Source organism: Canis aureus, chromosome 2 (genome assembly GCF_053574225.1).
Source record: "Canis aureus isolate CA01 chromosome 2, VMU_Caureus_v.1.0, whole genome shotgun sequence".
NCBI lineage: Eukaryota > Metazoa > Chordata > Mammalia > Carnivora > Canidae > Canis > Canis aureus.
Genome location: NC_135612.1, coordinates 52,592,537 through 52,619,015, shown reverse-complemented (window position 1 = coordinate 52,619,015; position 26,479 = coordinate 52,592,537). Strand labels below are relative to the sequence as shown.

General features: G+C 44.7%; 1 protein-coding gene and 1 long non-coding RNA gene across 11 annotated transcripts in view; both read left to right on the top strand.

Annotated features, from left to right (window-relative positions):
* Positions 1-122: 122 nt before the first annotated feature.
* On the top strand, positions 123-9,929 carry LOC144297557 (uncharacterized). The gene is made up of 3 exons (XR_013364549.1): positions 123-380; positions 7,614-7,848; positions 8,273-9,929. It is a non-coding gene; the product is annotated as an uncharacterized LOC144297557 (long non-coding RNA).
* A 7,901-nt stretch (positions 9,930-17,830) lies between these two features.
* DET1 (DET1 partner of COP1 E3 ubiquitin ligase) overlaps positions 17,831-26,479 on the top strand; it is a 48,687-nt gene continuing 40,038 nt past the window's right edge. For 4 of the 10 annotated variants that reach the window (XM_077871825.1, XM_077871821.1, XM_077871814.1 and 1 more), the window contains exons 1-2: positions 17,831-17,945; positions 23,995-25,087. In XM_077871825.1, coding sequence (XP_077727951.1) covers positions 24,005-25,087 — 1,083 coding nt within the window. In that variant the 5' untranslated portion in view covers positions 17,831-17,945; positions 23,995-24,004. Of the gene's footprint in view, positions 17,946-18,225; positions 18,541-20,989; positions 21,015-23,994; positions 25,088-26,479 lie in introns of those variants that run through there. The other 6 variants (XM_077871807.1, XM_077871800.1, XM_077871791.1 and 3 more) reach the window with 6 other exon arrangements.

Sequence of the window (26,479 nt, the reverse complement as noted above, 5' to 3'; positions counted from 1 at the left end):
GGGTAAAAAAAAAAAAAAAAAAAAAAAAATTGCTAGCTCTTATGGTAAGAGTATGTTTAGTTTTGTAAAAAAGTATCAAACTATTTTCTTTTCTTTTTTTTCTTTATTTATGATAGTCACAGAGAGAGAGAGGCAGAGGGAGAAGCAGGCTCCATGCACCAGGAGCCGGATGTGGGATTCGATCCCGGGTCTCCAGGATCATGCCCTGGGCCAAAGGCAGGCGCCAAACCGCTGCGCCACCCAGGGATCCCTCAAACTATTTTCGAACAGTGGCTCCACCATTTTGCATTCCTGCCAACCATGAAGGAGAGTTCCTGTTGCTATATATCCTCACCAGCATTTGGTGTTGTCAGTGTTCCAGATTTTAGCCATTCAAACAGGTGTGTAGTAGTATCTTATTTTCATTTTAGTTTGCATTTTCCTAATGACAAATGATATGGACACATTTCCATCTGCTTGTTGGTCATCTGTATATCTTCTTTGGTGAGGTGTTCACTCAGGTTTTTCCTTTTCTTATTTTTGAGTTTTAAGAATTCGTTTATTTTTGGACATACAGATATTTATCAGACACTTATAAAATATTTGTCAGATATTTCTTTTACAAATATTTTCTCTCAGTCTGTGGCTTGTCTTCTCATTCTCTGGACAGTGTTTTTGGCACAGCAGAAAAATTTAATTTTAATGAAGTCCAGATGACCAACTATTTCTCATATGGATCATGCCTTTGGAGTTGTGAGAAAGTTTTTACCATGCCTAAGGCCATTTAGGTTTCCCCTGTGTAATTGTCCAGCAGTTTTATAGCTTTGCATTCTTCATTTAGGTCTATACGGTACTTTTGCTTTAATTTTTGTGATGCATATAAGGTCTGTGTCTAGATTCACTCATGTGACTGTCCAGTTGTTCAGCACCATGTGCTGAAAAAACTATTTCTATCTCTACAACTGAACAAAATTCCCAGTAGACTGAGTCATTTCCTGAAATTAGAACATTGCTTGCCAAATAAGAGATACCTAAGGCACTGTCAAATTCTGCTTTTCCAGCTCCTTTCCTTTTCTGTTTTTTATGTTTTATCAACCTCCCTTCTCTTGCACTCTTTCTACCTTCCTTCCTTCCCATTTTTAAGTAATTTTAGACTTACAGAAAAGTTGCAAAAATAATACAGAGAATTAATGTATACCCCTTACATTGCTTCCCCTAATGTCAGCTACTTATATAGTCACAGGGTAATTATCAAGGCCAGAAAATTAACATCTTTACAATACTAATAATGAAACTACAGGCTTTATTTGAATTTCACCAGTTTTCCTGCTAATGCCCCTTTCTCTTCTTCTTGGGTCTCACACTGTGTTTGGTTGACATAGCTCCCTAGTCTTCTCTGATCTGTAGAAGTTGCTAATTTTTTCCTTGACTTTCACATCCTTGACGAAGAGCATTGGTCAATTACTTGGTAGAATGTCTCTCAATGTGGCTTTGTGTGTTTTCTCATTGATTGGATTGAGGCCATGCATTACTGGGAAAAATAGTACAGAAGAGATCTCAGGTCTTTCACAGTACATTGTATCTGTGGGTACCTGATGTTATCTTACTACTGATGATGTTAGTGAAGTGGTGTCTGACAGGTTTCTCTACTATAAAGTTATTTTTCCCTTGTAATTGATAAATATCTTCGGGGAACTACACTGAAATGATGCTCTATCTGCTTCCCCTGGTTTTAGCCTCTATCTTGTCTGCAACAAGTATTATTGGAGACACATTATTTCTTAAAACATTGTTAAAAACTACATGGATATATTCTTATATTCAGTTTACAGAATATAACTTTAAAGGTTTTTCTTCACTCTTGCCACTCAGTACCACTTCCAACCCAAAGATAATGTCTCTTCAATGGTGTCTGTCCAGTGCTTTTTCTATGTACATCAAGAAAAATCTCCATTCTATTCCTGCTCCTCAGTCACCCCTTGCTCTTTCTGAAGGCAAAAAATGTCATTGGTGGCTTGGCTATTTATCTAGGGATATTTATGAATATGTGAGTACTGTTTATATGTATACCTTCCCATTGTTATGCAAATGGTAGTATACCTTAGATACAATTCTGCTCCTTAATTTATACCTTTCCCTAAATGCAACTTGGAGATCATTCCATATTGGTACAAAAAGCATCTCCTCCTTAAAGCTAATGATGGTAGAGCATTTCATTGTAAGGATTCCGTTGTATGGACTATTTAATTAGTCCCCAGTTGGTGGATATTCAAGTAGCTTTCAAATCTTTTGGTCTCTCAGTAACGTGGCAGTGCATTATATCTTCATGTTGGTGCAAGTGTTATTTATACGATAAATTCCTGGAGGTGAAAATACTAGATAGAGGGCATGTGCATTGATAACTTCTACAGGATATTAGCAAATCATCTCCCTATCAAAGCTTTATCAGTTTGTACTTCCATTAGCAATATATGAGAGAACCCCTTTTTCCTCGCTCTTATTAACATAATGCATCATTAAATGATTCCATCTTTTTAAATCATATGTAAAAAATTATATTCAATGTAGTATTTTAAAGTAAATTTTATTGACATTTAACATACATGCGGACATATGTAGAAATCATAAGCATACAGCTCCATTTATTTTCATAAAGTGAATTCGTCTGTGTAATTGCACTCAGATCAAGAAATAGAATTCCAGCAGCCCCATCATATCTCCAGCTCCCTACCACCCAAGACAGATTTCTAAACACCTTCAATTAGTTTTGCCTGTTTTTGAATGTTATATAAAGGTCATTATGCAGTCTGTCCTTTTCCTGAACTCAATATCTCAATATAGTCTTATTTTGCAATTAAATATATTGTGTGTACAATGGGATATCACATTTTATGTTTTAACAGCCATTTCTTAAATCCCTTTTTCTGTGAACTCTTGATTCATATCCTTTGGGCATTTTTCTTTTGGGCTATTAGTCTCTATTTTTGTTGGTTTATAGAAGATTGTTACATATTAGGAAATAGCCCTTTGTGATATAAGTTGCAAATATTCTTTCCCAATTTATCATTTGATTTTGCCTATTGTAGTTTTTGTCACAGAATTTAAAAAAATGTATGGTGATTGAATGTATTAGTCTTTTGGAGATTCTGAAGTTTGCTGTCATATTTAGAAGGGACTTACCTATGCCAAAGTTATTCTTTAATTACCCATAATTTGCATAGTTTTGTTTACATTTAAATATTTAAACCAATTGGTGGTCTTTCATTTCTGAATACCTTGTAATTTGATTTTTTAATTTTTTCTTAACCTAAGCGTATTTAGGAGAATATTTTAGTGACTTTTTAAGGCAGATAATATTTTGGTTATCCTTTTAAAACTACTAATCTTGAATTTATTTCATTGTGTTCAGAGATTGTGGCCTCTTTATGATTTTTAGGATTTGTCTAGTTTTCCTTTGTGGCTCAAAGCTGGGTCATTTTTTGTTCCCCGTGTGCTGTATGTGTGCATAATTTCATTCGCTTTTGTGTGTATTTGGTATGTGTACACATATGTAAAATACATTTATATATGGTCAAGTTTAATTATGCCATCAAATCTTTTACTTTTATCTAATATCTGATCGATGTGGCCCAAACCTTCCACCATGTGGTTTTATTAATATCTCTTTGTTTTTCTATCCATTCTTGCTCTCTATATTCCAAAGCCATGCTCTTAAGAACATAAGGGATCATGATTTTTTTACTTTCATTTTACCACAGTTGATACACAAATGTGTCTCATTGTTAAAATGCAAAGAAACAGAAATAGAGGTGAAAAATCACTACTCCGTGTTATTACATTAAAGCAACAATGAGATACCATTTTTCCAGCAACAGATTGACAACATTTTTTAAATATTAGTAACGTTCTAGAGCGCCAGAGTGGCTCAGTTGGTTAAGTGTCTGCCTTTGGCTCAGGTCATGATCCCAGGGTCCTGGGATGGACCCTGTGCTAAGCTGCCCCCCACTCCCACCCACCCCATCTGATCTAACCATCAGACCCCCTCTCCTCCCCCTGTTCATTCTCTCTCAAATAAATAAATACAATCTTAAAAAAAAAAAAGATCGGTAATATTCCGTGATAGCAAGCCCCTGTCATGGGTGAGAGTACCCCTGGGAAAGGTCCTAGAGCATTGCCTGGCATGTATGTTAGCAGAACAATAAACAAGACTTCTTGTTACAAGTGAAATGACTGGTTGTGCCATTTAAAAGTTTGGTAAGTATTACCAAGTTCTTCACCTAAAAAGTTTTGTGTGTGTTTTTTTTTTAAGTTTATCTGTTCATTAAATAACCTCTATACCTAGCATGGGGCTTGAACTCACAACCCCAAGGTCAAGAGTCACATGTTCTTCTGACTCAGCCAGCCAGGCACCTCCTTCACCTAAAAAGTTGTAATCACTCTCTATCAAACCCACTGTGGGGATGCCTGGGTGGCTCAGTGGTTGAGCATCTGCCTTCCCCTCAGATCGTGATCCCGGAGTCCTGGGATCAAGTCCTGCATCTGGCTCCTCACAGGGAGCCTGCTTCTTCCTCTGCCTATGTCTCTGCCTCTTTCTGTGTGTCTCTCATGAATAAATAAATATCTAAAACACAAACAAACAAACAAAAAAGAACAACCTGCTGTGCTTAGAGTAACCCCAGCCCTAGTCTCCTTGCCCTAGTAGAGTAAGAGAAATGCAATCTGAGCCATTGTTTTTTCTCCTCCCATCAGGGTCATGCAAAAGTTCTGGGTTTTTGGAGATGCTAAGGCATCGGCTTCTGGCTCACATGGGTTTCCTTGGAGCCATGCATTGTGCCAGCCAGCTGTCCACTGCACAGGTTAAGGAACGCTTTGTAAGGTTAGGAGTACAGGTACTCAACCCCACCTGAAGTTTTACCATCATCTTAGGAGTGTGCATGCTCCTTGATTAGTAAGGGCATAGACTTTGTCTCCTCAGATCCCAGGAAATCTCCCTTCCCCAACATCACAGCTCTTCCCTTGCCCCTCCAAGACTCCTCACCTTATCCCTTATTCTGTGGCTTACTATTTCATAAAAGGGAAAAGGCCTTTGCCTATAGGCTGTGTCTGTTTACTGTCCTATTTAGTATTTTCAAGTCCTGCTTGGCTGCCAGAATTGAGGAGACAGGAAGGAACATTTAAGGGTAAAGAGATAAAATGTGATATTTTATAAATTATCATACCACAATATCTGTCATTCTGTTTCCAGCTTAAAGGCTAACGCTACTTTATTCTTTTTTTTTAATTAAATTTTTTAAAATTAAAATTCAACTTGCCAACATAAAGTATAACACCCAGTGTAATGCTACTTTATTCTGTCCCAGCTCACTTCATATGTGCCCCCCAACACACACAGACACACACACACAGAGCTCCTGCACTCCATTTAAAAAGACAGCTGGACCATCGGGCGCCAGGGCCAGCCAGGCCTTTCTCACACCTTTCCAGGAGCTGCTAACTAGGCACTCTGGCTCTGTCTCTTCTGAGTTGGTTTCTCCTGCAGGAGCATCAAGGTTGCCTGGCAACCACCAGCAGGTTGGCCTCTCATATGGTTTCCTTTAAGAAAATGGCAAAGCTCTCTTTCCTGTCGCCGTGCAAGCAAGGCCTAATTAGTGTGAACCGGGAATCAATCACGGAGGATTGGGAGCTGTGGCGCAGGATGGTAAAAGGGTGTTAAAAGCACAGAGGGATCTGGAGTGGGCACTTGGGTGCTGGTGTGAAAATAGCCACCATTTCTGAATTTTACCTTTTATTCCCTCCATGATGGAGTTCAGGGCAGGGCTTAGCAACAGGGAGCTCCTTAGGCTGGAGCCTGAGCTCCTATTGAAGGAATAGGTCGTCTTTAATCTGGAGAAGACTCTTAAGGATTGGAGACATGGAAGTCTTTAAATATTTGGAAGCTGAGAGTGCAGGAAGGGGATTAGTCTGGTTCTAGTTGGTGTGAGAGGGAAACACACATGGGCCCATTTGATAGAGTGGATTTGAAAACCGTAAGTGGTCCATAGAGGAGAGAGGGTTTGTTTTGGGAGGCAGCAAGTTCCCAGCAGGACAGGTATGCATGCTGGGGGAGGGTATGCACAGGTAAGCACTGACGCCCACATCTATGACACCTCATCTTGGACAAGTCTGCATTCCTGAGTGGACACAGGTAGCTCAGTGTGTGGGCGCTGAGTCTACCCTCCTTGTACCCTGAGTTCCAAGAACTGGCCATCCTCTGGTCTCCACTGGCAAGTGGTGGGCCTGCTATCAACATCCACTGCATACACATGGGCATACACAAGATCTCCTGAATCCACAGGTAAGGTTGGGGTCACAGCTGGTGTGGCTGACGCCGCTGCTGGGGGACACTGAACACAGAAGGTTGGGGCGATCTTGTGGAATGGACAGTAGAAAGGAGTGGCCTACTCTTGCTGAAGTGGATAGCAGTGTGAGCAGGGACAGGGCAAGGGTTTTTTTGTTTGTTTGTTTGTTTGTTTTTAGGGCAAGGGTTTTTTTTTTAAATTTTATTTATTTATGATAGTCACACAGAGAGAGAGAGAGAGAAAGAGAAAGAGAGAGGCAGAGACACAGGCAGAGGGAGAAGCAGGCTCCATGCACCGGGAGCCTGACGTGGGATTCGATCCCGGGTCTCCAGGATCGCGCCCTGGGCCAAAGGCAGGCGCCAAACCGCTGCGCCACCCAGGGATCCCTAGGGCAAGGGTTTTAAGTGGCACTTCTGGAGTTGCAATGGGGATGGGAAAATCATGGAGTGCATGAGAGGTCGGAGTGGAAGAAGTTGATGCCAAGTGATGTTGAAGTTCATTTAGATATTGAGTCTGTCAAGCAAGGAAGGACAAGTAATCAGGAGAAGCAGGCTCTTAAGGGACCAGCTATTACACAGGGACCCACACTGCCATTTGGTGTGATGTGCCAGGTGCTTTCTTTTTAACTGTCTTTAATCATCAACAATAGGTAAGGCAGGGAATATTACCCCCACTTTACAGATGAGGAAACTAAGGCACAGAGCAGACACGAGACCTGCCCTGAGTGACTTAGGAAACAGCAGAGTCAGGAGTCAAATACAGATGTGTCTTCTTTAAATTCTATCTCTTTCTGCCTTGCTGCTGCCCCCCACCTTCACCCCCACCCCACAGCGGATGGGGATCCAGGCAATAGGACGACAGTTGTACACACACAGTCTGGGTCTCTTGGTGGGGAAGGGGGGAGTTAAACCTGGGGAGCCTAAGGAGCTCCCTGTTGCTAATGCTCCCTGTTGCTCCCCGTTGTTAACGCTGAGTTCTGCATTCCTTTTTTTTTTTTAAATAGATTTTTCTTTTAAATGTATAAGTAGAGGGATAACAGACAGAGAGTACATGCATAAAGGACACTTAGGCATACAGCTGGATGACTTTTTACAAATGCACACGCCTGTACAATAATCACCCAGGCCAGGATACAGAACATTCCCAGCAGCCTCGATGTGTTTTTCTTAACACAAATCAGAACTCTATTGGAACAGCTAAATATATACATTAATGGGTCAGGTGCCACTGAATAGAGCCTAACAAGATTTGCTAACATAGGTACTGTGTTTTCTCTGCAAATGCTATGGTTTCCAGAGCCCAGAAGAGGAGGGGATGAGGCGATTGTACAGCAGATAAGATCCTGAAGGCCAGCGTTTGAGATGATTAATGGTCCCTGGGCTGCAGCTCCTTTTCAGACTGATATGGAGAGAGGGCAGCTTTGTTTAAATTCTCGCCGTTCCAGCCTCCCCCCTGTCCCCCAACCATGCTTCTGTTATCTCAGCGAGGTCAGAATTAACCCGTGTTTAAACCATCAGAAGCCTTAGAGAAGGTGAGTCATTGATAGAAACTCATTTCTTAACAAAGTCAAAGAGGAATTTCTGAAGTGTCACCTGGGAACACAGAACACTGCCTTATAGCCCTCAGGGTTTGGGGGGCTTCATTCTCCCTGGCAGGTGTGTGGGACCCCTGTGGCCCCCTGGCTTTGAGGAGGTGAGCTAGGAGGCCTGGGTGGCGTTTTCTGGAGGATGAAAGTGCCAGATGGCTGGGCAGGTGTTCCAGCTGACTTAACAACCTTATCAGATGCCCCGAGGGGCCCAGCCCTCAGCAGATAGTAATGTTTTGTGAAGGCAGCAGGGGAAGGTATCCCCGCTCCTCTCTTCCCTCTTCCCATCTTTTGAACCTGTCCCATGTTGATCAGAAGGCCATCCAGTGGTTCTTAGCTGCTGACTGTCACCCTGTCCCCCTCGTACCAGATCCCTGGCAGAGGCTTCTGGCCAGGTCTCTAGAAGGACGTTGGCTGTCTCCCAAATTCACCAATTGTGGACTGGCAAATGTGGCAAATCACACCCTGGCTGGTTGTGAGGTAAGATTCCTGGTTGAGTGGAGGTGAGTTATCTTACTATGGTCATGTGGAGGGTTTGGGCATGCCCAGACACCCACATCCTAAACTGTTCTGCCCTCCTGTATTAAGCTGTGGGATTATAGCCTTTAGTTTTGGTCAATGGGGTGGAAGAAAGAAGAGAGTAACTCTGGGTGGCCTTATCCATGGAAGTGGCCAAATTTCACATCCCAACTACTGTGGTTATTGGTTACATATCACAAATGTCAATTTCCAGTTGCAAATACCCACCTCCACCATCTTGGGACAAAGCCCGGTTCTTTACGATGATACCTAAAATGATGTCCTTTTCCTATATTCAGCCTTTGGAGACTAGGGAGGCTAGATGTCTCCAGGAACACAATCCTTCCCAGCACCTCTGCTCCCATAAAAGATAGAAAGGAGCCTCCAGGTCAAGGTGACTCCCTGCACACATGTGTTTTCCTCCTGCCTTCTCAAATCCCATGGTGAAGGCAATGATGTACAGAAGGACCCATGGCCCAAAAGTATAGAGCCATAATGTTGAGGGAAACAGGATGAGAGATCAACAAATTTCCAGAAGAAAGAAGGTAATGGGGGAAGGCTGACCAGAGTAGCTGAACACTCAGTGTTGTAGAGGAAACGGTTGTCGCTTGCATAGAAAAGCTCAAAATTCAGAGTTTGATAAAAAGAGTGGCTAGCTGCTTAACATCTGTTCTAGGAGGAGGTGGGAAAGCTTGTCTGGGGACAGACCCCTGGGGCTCCTGCTATGTTTGATGGGGCTCTGGAGCAGCGGCCCTCAAACTCTGCTACCCTCTAGAATCCTCAGAAAGCTCTGAAATACCCCATGCTCAGGCTGTACCCCTGGTCAATTTAATCAGAATACTTGAGCATGGGTCCCAGGGCTCAGCAGCTGTAAAGCTCCCTAGCTGCATTCACTGGGCAGCCATGGTTGAGAACTGCTAATCCAGAGGACACACTTTGTTCAGGCATTGGAGAGGGGGTGAGTCAGCTTGTTCACTGCCAGCTACCTCTAAGAGAAGCCTGCTAGTTGATAGGAGGGGCTCCCTGGATACATCCCCTAGCCTGGGCCCTCATCACGGGAAAGGTGGCCCCATGTTTCCCTCCCCATGTTGCTCTCTCTGTTCTCTACAGCCCCTAGATGATCTTCCTAGGGATTGATGCAAAAATCCTGTCACACCCCTGCCCTCCATTGCAGATCAAGTTCAGGCCATAGAGACTTCCCCAAAGATCCCCTTGCTCTTCTTTCTAGCTGAATTTCCTACCCTGGCCCTATACTCTGGTCAAATGGAGGGCTCACCTCATCCTTCTTGTGTCCCCTTACCACCCCAGTGCCTAGCTAGGTGATCTGTGTATAGAAGATGCTCACATAAAGGGCTTGTTTTGCTGAATTGAGCTTCACCAAGTGCAGTATCTTTGTGCTGCAGAATGAAGGAAATATAATCTGTCTTCGCTGAGCTGCTCTGGCCATAGATGGCCTGTTCTGAGGGTAAAAGTGGGGATTATAAGCAGCATGAAAACTCAGCATTTTTCTCAACCTACCATTTATGCTATTATTTGTGTTTTATTTGCAATACTTTCAGAATAAATATCTGTGCTGATTTGCCAATAATTAAAATAAAACATGTTCATTATAAATTTAAAAACCAGAGATACCTAGGTAGTAGAAAGTGAATCTCTCCGTTACCCTTTCCAGGAATAACCATTGTCAACAGATCGATGTCTAAACCTGCTGACTCTTTATTACCTATGCAAACTTTTCTCCCTTTCAAGTGGGTCCACACTTCACATACAGCTTTCCCCATGAACGGTAGTCACCAATGTGTCTCCTGTTGATACTGGCTGATATTCCACCTCCATTTGTTGAATGAGTTCCCTCTTGGTAGATGGTTACATTGTTCCCAACTTGAGCTGTAGGGTTTTTAGTCTATGAAAAAGTAAAGGATAGAAATAATTCATGAAAAACAATGAGAACAAAAGAAATAGCACTCTATCTCTCATCCAAGCACCACCATTTTGTCATAGTTGTTTACAAGCATTGCCCTTCCCATAGGTTTTCGTTAAAACATTTTAGACATGGCACGTACACAATTTGGGTCCTACTTTGACACTTGCTTCACCATAAATGTACACCATGTTGTGAGTCACTTGTCCTTACTGTTGGCTTTGGGAGTGGCTTTCTAGTCCTCGAGATGCCATCAGTTGCCCAGTAATTGCCCCGCTGCGGGATATTAATGGTTGCAATGAATAGTTTGTCATGGATGGTTCCACTCCCCTAAGACCTTTAGTTATAATTCCCGGTCGGAGTGATGGTACTCTCCTTCAAGAGGCTTACCACTGGTTCTATGGCTTTCTCAGAATGACTCTTTTAGAGTGGAGTATGTCTTCTAGGAGGTGTCTCTCACCATGTGCTTTCTCACCCATGCCCTTCTTCTGTGGCTTCCTCCCCTGACAGCTGTGCACCAGACCTGTAGTCAGAGATGACTTCTTGAAAACCATCCCTAACTAAGGGACACCCGGGCTCGCTGTCACCCGCTGTGTGTGTTCACATGGCCCTGTGCTTCCCCAGCCAGCATGCTCCACACCCATTCTGTTTTACAGTGTGAGTTACTCACCACTGGATCCTCTCTGGATGACAGGGAGGATCACAGGGACTGGGGAGCAGGAAGGAATGCCTGGTCTCTCTCCCACAGACAGCCCTCTGGCTCCCTCTAGGCCCTCTGGGGATCTGTAGCCTACAGGTAGACAGGGGTCAATTCTAGCTCAGCTACCCGCTTCACTCCTGCCCTCAGAACAGGTCCTCGTTCCATGGTGCTTGGGCGGCCAGACCCCAGAAGTTAGGTGGTGGTTGGGAGGAGGCTTGTGCTTTGTGGGTGGCCAGGCCACCCCTGTTCTTCCAGCCAACCCAGCTGCCCACCCCAGGAAGGACTGTTTGTTCAGTCTTCATAACAGAGGGGCGATTACCGGTGCTGGAGGGGAGGACCAGCTGTTCCAAGTCCCCAGCCAGTCCTGTCCCCTCACCTGATGGCCTCCCTATGTTTTATCGAATCTCTGTGTCTCACAATTACCTGTAATTTCATTGCCTTCATGGGAAGAAGAGTGCTTTTCCCTGCAGCTAAGATTTTTCATGTTCTCTGGACTTTGCCTCCTCAACCCCCAACCTCTTCTCTTCATTTCCAGCAAGTGACATGAGCAATCCTTTCCCCCGGAGCTCTGCCTGCACCCCTATCCCAGCCACTCACAGCTCAGCTGTTACCCCTTGTCCTGTCCCTGAGAGAGGAAGGTGGAACAGGATGGCCCTCGGGCACCTCTGGGACCCCCAGTTTAAGGGACCCACTCCATGAGGCCCTGCTATATGGCTGAAATAGCTACTGCCACAGGAAAGAATGTGCTGATGGTTCCCTACTTCTTTTTCCTCCCCAGAGACCTTCTTCCCACCCCAGATCACAGGCATATCTAGAAGGAGGAGACTTCAGGTTTGGCTTACCCCATTCATTCATTCACTATTATAAAAAATACTTGTTATGTCTCTAATATGTATTAGGCATTAGATAATAAAAAAACTATTTAATGCAGATTTTTGAGACGTGGCCATAGATATAATTTTAAGACATGGTAGCTGCCTTTGAGAAGTTTCAAATCTGTCTGGGCATAGAAGTGATCGTTGATTAGATACCTAATCAGATCTGGTATCATTTGAAGTAATACTGTTATCCCTTTTTTAAAGGAATAGTGAACCTGAGTGAACCTCAGAACCTTTAGCCCTCTATGCTGTCACTGCGTACTTTACCCTCTGTGATTCAGTAATGCCGAACTGCATTTTGTTCTCTGTAGACACTATGCTGTTTTGCATTTCATATCTTGGCCCATATAGTCCTTATTGTCTGGATCACCATCCCTACCTTTCCTTTGGCATCTTCTGTGGTGTTTGTTCTCAGAGTACTGGGGTGAGTGCCCATCTACCCACCTTGCACAGACCTCCAGCTGAGTGCTCCCCACATCATATAGAACTTAGCTGTTCATGAGTGTCTTTCCAACTAGACGGTAGGCTTCCTTGAGGCAGAAATCATGTCTTATTCACCTTAGTCCTGCCATACCCAGCATAGGGCCTGGCACAGAGCCAGCAATCTAAAAAAGATTGGCTGAAAATAACAGACGGGTGAAGTCACATGTCTAAAGTTGCACTGCTCACAAAGGACAAAAATGAGATTTGAGGGGTACCTGGGTGGTTCAGTGGTTGAGTGTCTGCCTTTGGCTCAGGTTGTAATCCTGGGGTCCTGGGATTGAGTCCCAAATTGGGCTCCCCAGAGGGAGCCTGCTTCTCCCTCTGCCTATGGCTCTGCCTCTTGCTTTGTGTCTCATGAATAAATAAATAAAATCTTTTAAAAAATGAGATTTGAACCATGGTTGCTGCTACTGTAAGGCACCTTTGTGTGAATTAGGACAGAGCTTCCTCTCTGAGTGGATTGACTGCAAAAAATGCAAGTCTTCTGTGTGGACCACTGAGAAAAAGGCATTCCTTCTCTGGCTGATGCAGCGCTGTACCAGGATCCCAGCTCGGCTGAGCCAGCAAGGACGAGATTTCAGCCCCATTCTGCTGCCCAGGCATCCCAGTTCAGACACAGCAAGGGATGGCCTGTTTAAACTGTGTCAGTCCTCATTTTGAAGCCCATACTCTTTTTCTCTGCCGAATGAATGGGAGCAATTCTCCATAAACATTTCCAAGCCAAAAGGAAACTCGGGTGTGCATGTGTGTGTGTATGCTTTTGGGCAAGAGCAAACCTCATCCTGTTGCCTGAGCATAGGTACCTGAGGCAGTGGGAAGATTGTCCAAGACAGACTAAAAAGGCTGTGGGATCCTCAAGGACAAAGAAAAGCCATTGCTGGGGCAGGAAACATTTAGCTGAGAGCATGGAGGAAAGGTATGTCCTCAAACACTTGATAAGAATTTGGATTCATGGGGCACCCAGGTGGTTCAGTGGTTGAACATCTGCCTTTGGCTCAGGTCGTGATCTCGGGGTCCTGGGATCGAGTGCTGCATCGGGCTATCTGCAGGTAGCTTGCTTCTCCCTCTGCCTGTGTCTCTGCTTCTCTCTCTGTGTCTCTCATGAATAAATAAATAAAATCTTTAAGAATAAAAAAAGAATTGGGTTCAAAATCTGAAGGCTGAGGGACTACAAGCAGAAACTTTGCATTGCCTGCAATTAGCAATAGAGGATGTATTATAAGGAAGTGAGCCTTGTAGAGAGAGAAGAGAGTGGGGGGATCTAAATGAGGATCAAGTGAGACTGAGCTTAAGTTTCTGCATCTGTGAAGTGGGGGATAATAAGACTGAACTCGTGGGGGATTGAAGGACATAATATAGGTGAAATGATTGTCATAGCATCTGGCATATAATAAATATGTACTAAGTGCAGATTGTGAGGATTTTCATGAAAGGATAGATGATGGGGACGGTGATGGTGATGATGATGGTGTTAATCATGCTGTTTGTTGGTGATGGTGATGATGGGGAGTGGTGGTGTAATACTTAGGGTAAGAAATGTCTGCCACTGAATATAGAGGTGAAAAGAGCTCAGCCAGCCTCTTTTAGAATGGGAGAAAGAACAAGAGCCTCTCATCCTGCTTTTGTTCCCATCTCCTCCTCTTGTGGCTAATGCACATACCAAGCAGAGCTGCTAAAAGCCTTGGCAGAAGAGCCACAGGAGGACAGAGTGAGAGAAGAGAAAGCTCTCAGGTCCTCCAGGTCCCCCTCCCTAGTACTCCATCATCCCACTCACTTGGGGACCTGGTGTGCCCTGGGACTCCTGAGAGGGACAAAGGAGCACGGGCTGCGGTGGGGGCTCAGAACTCAATGTTCTTCCTGGGCTAGGAGCACAGTGGGAGGGAGTGGTGGGCAATTAGAAGTTGGAACATCTGGGAGAGGCAGGCTGAAGAGCCGTGGAATAACATGTGTCATCTGAGGCACTGCCTTGACTGGTGTCAGCATTCAGCAAATCTTTATTGCGTGTCTCTGTGCCCTGGCACTGTGTTAGGCCTCTGGAATCAGTAGCTGCAAAACCAAAGTGGTTACTGTTCTCACGGAGAGGACTTTAAACGTGGCCCAATCCAAAGATACTATTACTTTTTGAGTAAAAGCATTCACAGTTACTCAGGCCAAATATTTTGGAACATGCTTGCCTCTTCTCTTTCTCTCTCTCTCACACTGCTTATCCAAGCCATAAGCAATATATCTTTAATGTATATTTCAAATCTGACCACTTCTTACCACCTTCAAGCCTTTATCACTCAAATCCAGGCAGCTATCATCTCTTGCCTGGACTATTGCAATAGCCTCCTGGCTGGTCTCTCAAGTGTCTCCTCTCCCCATGACAGCCAGAGTGAACCTTCTAAAACACAAGTCTGCTTCTGCTATTCCTCTGCTCAGAGCCATCCTGCAGCTTCTTATTTCATTCTGAATTGAAGGCAAAGTCCTTCCAAAGACCTCCCAGGCAGTCATAGTCTTGGTCACCTTTTTTAACATCAGACCCTGAGAGCAATGAAATGAAATCCACTTCCTGGAAAAGTCCAGGAGGAAAGACAGCCTCAGGCCTCCTCTACCACCAGCAGATCTTCCAGGAAGCCCAGTGAAACAGCCTCCCCATGCTAGACTCTGCCTTAAATCAACAAATAGCAAGAATACTAGTGGGAAGTCAGAGGGTTTTAAAGACACTCTTATAAATGAAAATCAAATGAAAGTTAAACGTTAGGGGGCACCTGAGTGGCTCAGTTGGTTAAGCTTCCAACTCTTGATCTCTGCTCAGCTTCTGCACTGGGCATGGAGCCTGCTTATGATACTCCTTCTCCCTCTCCCTCTGCCCCTCTGCCTCTAAAAAACAAACAAACAAACAAACAAACAAACAAACAAACAAAAAGAAACAAAACCTGCTGAACTATTTTCCACAATGACCGCACCATTCCTACCAGCAATGTAAGAGAATTCCAATGTTCTACAACTTCACTAATATTTATTATTTTCCTTTTTGAAAACCATAGCTGTCCTCGTGGCTGTGAAATGGTACCTCACTATGCTTTTGATTTGTGTTTTCCTGATAATTGATGATGTTGAGCACCTTTTTATGTGCTTATTGGCCATTTGTGTATACCATGTTTTGCCTATTTTTCAATTGGTTTGTCTTTTTGTTGCTGAGTTGCAAGAGTTCACTTTTCAAGATTTTTTTTTTCTTTGCAAGATTTTTGAATTTATTCATCTGAGAGAGAGAGAGACAGAGGGAGCACAAGCAGTGGGAGGGGCAGAGGGAGAGGGAGAAGCACTGTGCAGGGAGCCCCACAGAGACTTGATCCCAGGACCTGGAGATCATGACCTGAGCCGAAGGCAGACAGTCAACCATTTGAGCCACTCAGATACCCTGAGTTGCAAGAGGTTTTTTTTTTTTTTTTTTTAAATATTCTTGGGGATCCCTGGGTGGCTCAGCAGTTTAGCCCTTGCCTTTGGCCCAGGGCGTGATCCTAGAGTCCTGGGATGGAGTCCCATGTCGGGCTCCCTGCATAGAGCCTGCTTCTCCCTCTGCCTGTGTCTCTGCTTCTCTCTCTCTGTATCTCATGGACAAATAAATAAAATCTTAAAAAAATAATAATAAAATAAATATTCTTGATACTAGACCTTTATCAAATATATGATTTGCCAATATTTTCTCCCATCCTGTGGGTTGTCTTTTCACTTTCTTGTGTGTTTTGAAGCACATTTTTAAATTTTAATGAAGTTCAATTTAATCTATTTTTTCCTTTGATTGCTTGTGCTTTTGACGCCATATCTAACAAACTATTGCCTAATCCAAGGTCATAAAGAATTATGCTTATGTTTCTTTCTAAGACTTTCATAGGTTGCTCTGCATTTGATAGTTTCAATGACATTCTCTTATGTTATCTAATAATCAAATCAGATAATTATCAAATATTAGATATAAGAACACAGACTTGGAGATGGTGATGCCTAAAATCACGACAGAGTCCGAACTTGGTAGTGTGGGAGAGAACCCTGGAAAAAGGGAGATAGGAGTCCTGGGTCACAGTCTCCATTCTGCCGCTTGGGTCTGTATGAACTTGTACAAGTCATGTCCCTCTTTGGGTCTCAATTTACTCATGCATGGGCAAGGGAGTTGGTCTTGAGTAATGGCAATAATATTTTACTGAGCATCTATCACATTCCAGGCTTTGTGCCAGGCACTTGAAGTATAACACCTCTAATTCTTTTTTTTTTTTTTTAAAAGATTTTGTCTATTTATTCATGAGAGACACAGAGAGGCAGAGACACAGGCAGAGGGAGAAGCAAGCTCCCTGCGGAGAGCCTGATGCAGGACTCGATCCCAGGACCCCAGGATCACACCCTAAGCGGAAGACAGATGCTCAATCACTGAGCCACCCGAGCATCTCTAACACCTCTAATTCTTTCAGTAACCTTACTAGGTAGGTAAATCTTCATTTCCCAGAAGAGAAAATGAAGACTCTGCAGTCAGTACCTGTGAACACTCAGCCTAGAAATATCAAGACTGGGCCAAGTACCCACCCTGTCCCCTCTTACCCACTCACCCTTCCTGAGTCAGTGTGCTCCTCTGTAAAGGCTAACCAACATTCCTTCCCTCCAGAGTTCCTGTGAACATTGTGGGTAGAGCCACTCATTCACAGTCACAGACCCACTCCTTAATGGGCACCTCCAAGATCTCAAACCCTATTGCAGGCAGGACAGAACAGAAAACAAGACAAAATCCCTGCCCTCATGGAGTTGACATTCTAGCAGGGGGAAGGGAAGCACAACAAAGAAGGAAATTTGTGCGTGCACACACACACACACACACACACACACACACACACACACACTCCCCAGGTATTATCAGATAGTGATGGGTGCTAATGAGAGCAACCAGGAAAGCAGGTGACTCGTGCGCGAGAACTGCATGATTGACGCTGGGACGTGTGGGGGCAGCCTGTCCAAGTAAAGATCATGGGACTAGGTTGGAGCAGGAAGCTTTTCTGTACTTGCACTATATGCCAGCCACTGTATTGGAGCAGGGTGTTCAGAGAGAGCAGCACAGTCCTAGGGGTTCAAGGGCGCGCTGCGCAGGAGCGGACAACACAAAGCGGATCGTTCCTCCGCCCATGAAAAGGCCGCATCTAACCAAGAGATGAAACATTCTTTATCCACGCGCTTGCAAAGGTCTCCAGCAGGGCAGAGACATCACCCTAAGAGATCTCTGACGGGTCCAGGTTAGGGCTCCCGTTCATTTCTCTCCTTTGCAGCCGTGGGCCCCTTTGGCGGCGATCCCCCTCCGGACACCAGGGTGCGCTGTAACTGTCTCAGCGCCCACTGACGGCGCCGCGCTCTCCCCCGCCCTCGTCTCGCTGCACCGCACTTCCGGGGGCGGCGGAAGCCGGGGCCTGCGGCGGCGGGCGCGGGGGCCAGAGGCATGGCGGGGGCGGGGCCGGGGGAGGCGCGCGCCGAGCAGGCCGGGGGGTCCCTCGCCCCGGCCCTTTGAATTCGGACCGTACAGGTGAGGACTTCTCCTTCCTTGGCCCAGCCTCCAAGCCCGTCCGGCCGTCCCGGGGGCCTGCCCCGGGTTCCCGGCGAGGGGCGGCTCCCTCCCGGCAGGCCGCCGAGGCCCCGCGGCCCCCGCCCTCCCTGAGCGGTCCCTTCCCATTGAGGCCCCGCCCCGGGCTTCTCTTTCCGGGGGCGCCCCCTTGGGTGCGTGTGCCCGCCCCTCGGTATCCCCTTACGGTTCTGGAAGCCGGCGGGCGAGGGGGGGGGGTGTGCGCCGGCGCCCCTGGGGAGGCTGGGACGCCGCCTCGGGGAAGGGACCTGCTCGCGTCCCGGCACGGCTAGGCTTTCTGCTGTCATTCACAAATAACGTACCGAACGCGTACGCAGGGAGCAGCCAGGCTCAGAAAACCGAGGTGACCCGAGCGGACGTGGTTGCTTCCTGCCTGGGGAGTACGGTTTAGTGGGAGAGTCGATCCTTAAAACACACAACCATGCAAGTAGCGGTGCGTGTTCACGTCGTGGCAGTCCCGATGGAGAGGACAAAACAGGAAAAGCAATGGGGGAGGCCTGCTTCGATAAGGATGATCAAGGAAGACTTCCTGGAGGAGGTGACCCTTGGGCTGCCACTGGAGAAGTTACGGCGAGGGCTTGGGGAAAGGCGCCCCACCCCTAGGCAGAGGGAAGAGCCCCTGTGGATACCCGAGTTAGCAAAAAACCCCTAGGGTGAGGCAGGTTCAACCTACAGGAGATGAGGCTTAAGGTGTGTCCACTGCGGTGCCGGGCAGACCCTATGTGTGCTGCTCAGGAGCTCACCTTCTGGTGCCACAGGTGGAATAACATGCAGAGACAAAGCTGCAAGCGTGGCAAGTGCCCTGAAGGCGACGTGTGGCCAGTAAGCCGCTCTTTTAGCTACTGGGCAGGTGGAGGCAGATTCCTCTCAGGAAACGACGGTTCGGCTGATGTCTGGAACGGGAGGTAGCAAGGGGCACAGAAGAGCTTTTTTAGGTTTCAGTTAATAGTTAAGTGTCGGGCTTCTGAGGCAGGAGATAGAATCCCTGTTGGAGCAAGGGATAGAGTTAAGGGGAGAAGATGGGGGCACCTGGTGGCTCAGTGGTTGAGCATCTGCCTTTGGCTCAGGCCGTGAGTCGGCCTCCCCACAGGGAGCCTGCTTCTCCCTCTGCCTGTGTCTCTGCCTCTCTCTGTCTCTCACAAATAAATAAATAAAATCTTTATTAAAAAAAAAAAAAAAGGGAGAAGATGGGGTTGGAGAGACAGAGCTGGGACCTTTGAGCACCTGGCTGGGACGTTAAGGATTTTGATTCTGATCATAAAGAGCAACGGGAAGATAACTGGCCTGTTCTAATCCGTAGGGGAAAGGACGTGGTCACAAAAGCATTTTTGAAAAGATTACTGGCTGTTGAAAGAAATGGATTTAGGTAGGAAGCTGGTGCAGTTTTTGCAGATGCGAAACGATAAAAGTTTGGATGAAGGTGCTGGCAGGTTGTGGTAGAAATAAGTGGAAGATGAGAGGACTCTTTAGGAGATAAAACCTCCAGAGTTTGGTGACTGATCAGAGGGCTGAGGGAAAGGGGCGTGAAGGAGGACGGTCAGGGTTCTGGTTCTTGGTGGTGGGACGGTTGCTGGGCCATTCACTGGACTAGGGGAGCTTGGACAGGGCAAGCTTTTGGGAAAATATCGTAAGTTACTCTGACTTTTTTTTCATAAGTCTGACTAGAAGAGAGTATATAATACTTTTTTCTGTCGTATTTTAATTTTTATGAGTGTGTTTTATTTTTATAATGAGAACAATAAGAGAACAAATTTAAAAAGCCGTAAATGTCTCCACCATGTCTCTAAAAGTCATAATTGTGTGTTATAAAATTGTGTGTGTGTTGGGGGGTGGGGTGTAGGGAAGGGGAGAGAGTGCATATGCTGAGATAAGTGTTAGGAAAGTCAGTGAGGATTTCCTGTAGAATTTGGAGCTGGAACTAACAGGTCCTCTGCTTACCCTACCCCTTCACACCTCTCACCCCAGTTACTGGTGTCTTTGCCTTAAGAAGGCAAATGAGAGAGTTTAAGATGGGGCTGTGCAAAGTATATGTCAGTTTTCTTACAGTTAAGCATTGATTTTGTTTAATAGGTTTAGTGGCTCTTTCTAAGTTGAGTACCTGTGATATACTTGGTTCGGCTCATCAGTTAGTCTGCTAGGTGTCCTGCCATCCCTGGCCTTATCTGCCTTTGCCTTCCCATTCTGGTCATCCTCTCTGGCTCCAGCCCCCATCTTAGGTTGGCAGGGTGCTAGTTAGCAGGCTTGTCCTGGGCAGGGATTGAGTGATGCAGTTTTGTGTATTATTTGGTATTTTGAAATGCTTAAACCTTAATAGTGTGTTTTTTAGGCTGTATCAGAATAGCCACATCAACAATGTCAGTGTTACAAAGTGTAACTGTGTGCAACTTAGTATCTTACTGAGTTGTTCAGATATGGAGGATATTGCTCACTTTATCATGCCAAGGTCCTTTGAGAAAACTTATGAGAGAGATTGCTTTTAAGCTTTAGTATTGGGAAGGTGCTTCTTGCAAGCATCTATTAAGTTTTTATCTTATTGGCTGTGCAGATTCTGTAACTGATCGTGTTTTCCTTTTTACTTTGTATGCTGAGAAAATCAGGGCCACATTAGAAGGTTGGAAATCCTGCAGGTCCGCATGGTATGCATTTCTCTGTACATCTGGCTTCATCATCCTGTCCTACCTTAGTTTTCTCTTCATGATGATTGTTTTTTAAATAAAAATTTTGTACAAGTACAAATAATACTTTAAAAGCATATGTAATCTTTCTTAAAAAATTTTTTTTTACTTATTTGAGAAGACAGAGCCTGCACACAGAGGGAGAGGGAGAAGCAGACTCCCTACTGAGCAGGGGCTTGATCATGACCTGAGCCGAAGGCAGACGCCTTACTGACTGAGCCACCCAGGCACCCCAAAAGTATATGTAATCTTTAAAGAACAACAGTATAGTGAATGCTGATTTAAGAAAAAATACAGCCTTCACGTTTACCCTCATCCCATTTCTTACTTCTCACAGGTAACCACTGTTCTGAATTTTATGTTTATAATTCCTTTAGTTTTTGTAATTGTATACCACATATGTTGATAGCCTTAAACTAGAAATTGTTTGAAGCTTATATAAAGAGAATCACAAAAATATTCTGCTCCTTGCTTTCTTCAATCACCCTTGTATTCTGAGATCCGTGTAGGTTGTTATGTATTAACTGTAGTGCATTAATTGCTTCAAAGATTCCACTGTATGAATATGCCTGAAGGACTTGTTCTGGTCTTCTGTTGATGGGCACTTGAAGTGTCATCAGTTTTTACTTTGGCTGACAGTCCTACTGTGGACATTCATGTTATTTATGTGCAGACATTTCTCTAGATCAAGGTTTCTCATCCTTAGCACTGTTGACATCTTGGTCTAAATGTGGAGGGCTGTCCTGTTTACTAGTGGATGTTTGCCAACATCCTTGGCTTCTATTTGCTGGACACATATCACCCCTCCTTCCCAAATTATGACAACTAAACATTGTCTACAGATGTTCCAGAACTGCCCCAGTTAGGAACCAGTGGTCAAGATCAGTTGTTGGCAAACTTTTTGTGTAAAGGGCCAGCCAATAAGTATCAGGCTTGCGGGCCATGTGATCTTTGGTCTCAACTAATCATCTGTGCCTTTGTAAGGCAAAAGCAGCTATAGATAACGTGTAAATGAATGGGAATGGCTGTGTTCCAATAAAACTTTATTTACAGAAACAAGCAGGCAGACAAGATTTGGCCTGAGGGCAGTAAGCGCTCTTGCTGTAGTCGAGATCAGTAGGAAATATATTTATATTCTCACCAAGTACGTATAATTCATATATATAATGGAAACATTTTATAAAATAGTATTTACCCTTACTATGTATGATACAATTTGGTGTTTTCTATTTTATTCCACTTTTTATAATGTCAGCTATATCCACTAAATTGATTTCAAGGCCTCACTAATGAATTACGACTAGCAGTTTGAGAAATTTAATTTGCTCATAGAGGTATGCACATCTTTAAGTTGACTAGATAGTATCTATACTTACAGCATTTCAAATTTTTAGAAGGGGACAATATAAATAAATACCACATTGTGTGTATATTTTTATTTCTCAAATATAGACTGGATCAGTCTCTCCCCTGCCGAAAACCTGCAATAGCTGCTGTGGCACGGTGGGGCATGAAAATGTTTTCCAGTCTGGCTCCAGTCTACCTTCCTGGGCTTCTCTTTTATCACGCACACTGTGCCTCCTGGGCTCTTACCACTTGGAGTTACCCTGTTTCCCAAATATATCATGCCACACCTTCCAAGTGTATTTTTTAGGCTCCCTTCTTTCTAACTTGCTCCTCTTTTGAACTTTGCCTAATGAATTCTTTTCTTTTCTTTTCTTTTCTTTTTTTTTTAAGATTTTATTTATTTATTCATGAGAGGCTCAGAGAGGGAGGCAGAGACACAGGCAGAGGGAGAAGCAGGCTCCATGCTAGGAACCCTATGTGGGACTCAATCCCAGGTCCCCAGGCTGGGCTGAAGGCGGCGCTAAACCGCTGAGCCACCTGGCTGCCCTGTCTAGTGAATTCTTGATCCTGCAAGGCCCATGTTGGAAAGTTGCTCCATTCATTCACTTGACATATTTCTGAGCACTTAGTGTCTCAGGTACTACTCAAGGTGTTGAGGATTCAGCAAGGAATTGGGCTGGGTGCGTGGGGTCTGGTGTGTGATGACAGATACTAAAAAGGTAAACAAAATAATTTCAAAACATGATGAGGACTGAAGAAAATGAAACAAGGTAGGATGATAGTTGACGTGAATGGGAAGGTAGGGGAAAAGCTGAAGAGTTGCTTTTTTAGCTGAGACTTGAATGTTGACACAGAATCAGCAAAAGGGAGCAAAGAAGTTGACCAGCTTCCTTCTGGTCTCCATGGTTTCTCAGGAAATCCACAGACATTTGAATCATTTCCCGCCAGGTAATAGATCATCTACCTGGTTACTTCTAAGATTTCTACTTTGTGTTTCAGTTAAGTTTGACCGTAATGTGTCTGGGCATGATTTCTTTGGGTTTATCACATTTGGGGTTTTCTGAACTTCTTAAACTTTGAGTTTACATCTGTGAGGGTTTGTTTCTGGATTCTCTGTTCTCTTCCATTGGTATATTTGTTTTTATGCCAGTACCACACTTTTTTTTTTTTTTTTTTAATTTGGCTTTGTAATATGTTTTGAAATCAAGAAGTCTGAGTCTTCCAGCCGTTCTTTTACAGAATTGTTTTGGCTGTTTGGGGTTCCTTGATGTTACATGTGCGCTTTAGGATGAATTTTTCTTTCTTTCTTTTTCTTTTTTTTTTTTTTTTTCAAAAAACACCTTTGGGATTTTGTTAGGGATTGCATTGAATTTATAGATTGTTTTAGGTAGTATGGATATCTTAACAGCCAGTAAATAAATATATTTCTTTAATGAATGTGCACTGAATGTCACTCTTAACACTGAACAAATTTGGTGTAATTCTATGTTTATTCTTCTGAGTATTCCCAACAGTGAAATGTGCTTTGAACGTGTTCTGGTGAATTAGGTCCTTCCCTCAGACCTGTTTTTATTTTTTTTTATTTTATTTTTTTTAAAGATTTTATTTATTTATGAGGATGCACAGAGAGGAGAGAGAGAGAGGCAGAGACGCAGGCAGAGGGAGAAGCAGGCTCCATGCACTGGGAGCCCGACGTGGGACTCGATCCCGGGGCTCCAGGATCGCGCCCTGGGCCAAAGGCAGGCGCCAAACTGCTGCGCCACCCAGGGATCCCCAGACCTGTTTTTAAAGTCAGAAATGTCAGGACTGCTTGCTGACTATAACCAGGGAAGGGAGAAATGCTGATCACTCTCATCCTGCGAGTTCCTGGGTCCAGGGCATAAGGAGGAAAATCTCTTTCACTTGTGTATATTTATGTTTTGGTCAATTCTGGTTTTGTTTTTTTTTTTCTTCTTTACTTTTCTACACAGAGATGTGATAATGGATCATCATGTTTCCACCATCAAACCTCGAAGAATCCAGAACCAAAATGTCATTCACCGCTTGGAGAGGCGGCGGATCAGCTCAGGCAAGGCAGGCACCCACTGGCATCAGGTCCGAGTATTCCACCAGAATGTCTTCCCCAACTTCACAGTTGTCAATGTCGAAAAGCCGCCCTGTTTCTTGCGTAAATTCTCACCTGATGGACGCTACTTTATTGCTTTCTCTTCAGACCAGACGTCTCTTGAAATCTATGAGTACCAGGGCTGCCAGGCAGCTGAGGACTTACTGCAGGGCTATGAGGGGGAAACCCTGTCCAATGGCAATGACCAGCGGTCAGTCAGCATCCGCGGTCGGCTCTTCGAACGCTTCTTTGTCCTGCTACACATTACCAACGTGGCTGCCAACGGGGAGCACCTGAACCGGGAGTGCAGCCTCTTCACTGACGACTGCCGGTGTGTCATTGTGGGCTCTGCTGCCTACCTCCCGGATGAGCCACACCCTCCGTTTTACGAGGTATATCGGAACAGCGAATCTGTGACCCCTAACCCGCGGTCTCCTCTGGAGGACTATTCCCTTCACATCATTGACCTTCACACTGGCCGCTTATGTGACACCCGTACCTTCAAGTGTGACAAGGTGGTCCTGTCACACAACCAGGGGCTATACCTGTACAAAAACATCCTGGCCATCTTGTCAGTGCAGCAGCAGACCATCCATGTCTTCCAGGTTACTCCGGAAGGCACTTTCATTGATGTGAGGACCATTGGCCGTTTCTGCTATGAGGACGACCTCCTCACTGTGTCAGCTGTGTTCCCTGAGGTGCAGCGGGACAGTCAGACAGGCATGGCCAATCCCTTCAGAGACCCCTTCATCAATTCCCTCAAACACCGGCTGCTCGTGTACTTGTGGCGCCGGGCAGAGCAGGATGGTAGTGCGATGGCCAAGAGGCGCTTCTTCCAGTATTTTGACCAGCTGCGGCAGCTGCGCATGTGGAAGATGCAGCTTCTGGATGAAAACCATCTGTTCATCAAATACACTAGTGAAGACGTGGTAACCCTTCGAGTCACAGATCCGTCACAGGTATGCTGTGCTCTCCTGCTCTTTACTACTCCCATCTGCTTGGTAAAATGAGAGAGTTTCTCTCTTGGCCTATAGCCAGCCTCTCAGAAATGTGCATTTTATGTATTCTTGAGTTTTTGTTATCCTTGGCCTCAGACTTAAAACAGTTCCATTTTTCTCTGGCCACATGTATTTATTTGGATGAATGGAAGCTCAGTCTCAAGCCATTGATATGTGGGTAGTCAACTCTGTGATCATTACCCTAATACTTGACCAGAGCATTTTCAGTATCCTTGAGATAGAAGCCCAAGTGCTACAAGGTCAAAATTTGGACTACCTGTGGATAACCCTGCCCTGATTTTCTGAGACTGTGGCTTTTTGGTCTGACCTCTTTAGTTCTAGGAATGAGAATGAGCCCACCATGCCACAAAAATTTTCTAAAAATTTGGTCTCTCTTTCCTGCTTAAATGGATAATGTCAGTGCATGTCTTCATAAAACCTTTGGGAGGTAACTAATAGGTAAGTTCATCTAACAGTTGAGTGTTATGACTTTATCCTGACCATACCCATGTGCTGGACCATAGGTTGGAGAGCAGTGAAAAAATTAAAAGGAAGCCAAGACTTATGATCTCCCAAGTGAATCATCACGACCAAAGGTCCTAGGGTTTTTCAGTGTGGATGAAAGATCTTGGAGGGGAGAGAGCTATTTCTTAAATGGGAACCTAGGGGTGTTAAGGGCACAGAAACCTCCCAGGACTCTTGGGTTGAAATACCATGTTGAAATTCAGGCTACTTTTGGGCATTTTTCTTTGAGAAACTCTCTACTTTAGTGTTGATGGAGTAAGAGACCTACCTTTCTGTACCTTTGCCACCTATTCTCCCGTTTGCAGAATGTCTCCTTAGGTGTGAATTTGGGAAATCACAATAGAGAGCAAACCAGTCAGCTACAAAGAGGGCTGAGTGTTGTATCTCCCACTGACTTGCAGTTGGTTCTATTGCAAGAGACTGTACAGGCCATTGTTTCCTAAGACCTTACCAGTCATCCATGGTAAAATGTTTTCCAGTACTTTTCTTTGGAATCATAGCTTGTATATTCTAAACAAAGGTGGGTGGCAGGGAGTAATATGGTTGGAGATAGTTTTTCTGGATTCTTTTCTTCCCTGTTAATGATGAAGTCACCCATTGAGCCATCACAGATGAGCATCTAGTTCACGTTACGTTTCATAGGAGATTGTCAGTGACACTCTTGGCTTCTTTCACCTTCTGTCCTGTATTTCCCAGTCTGTCCTGGAGGGAAGGCTAGTAAAGTTTGTGTAATTTTATATTCACATAATTGTGATGGATCCTGGTGGAGCCCTGATAATGATCAAAGTGTTGTCCAGGTCTATAGAAAGGACATGAGTCAATCTTTTA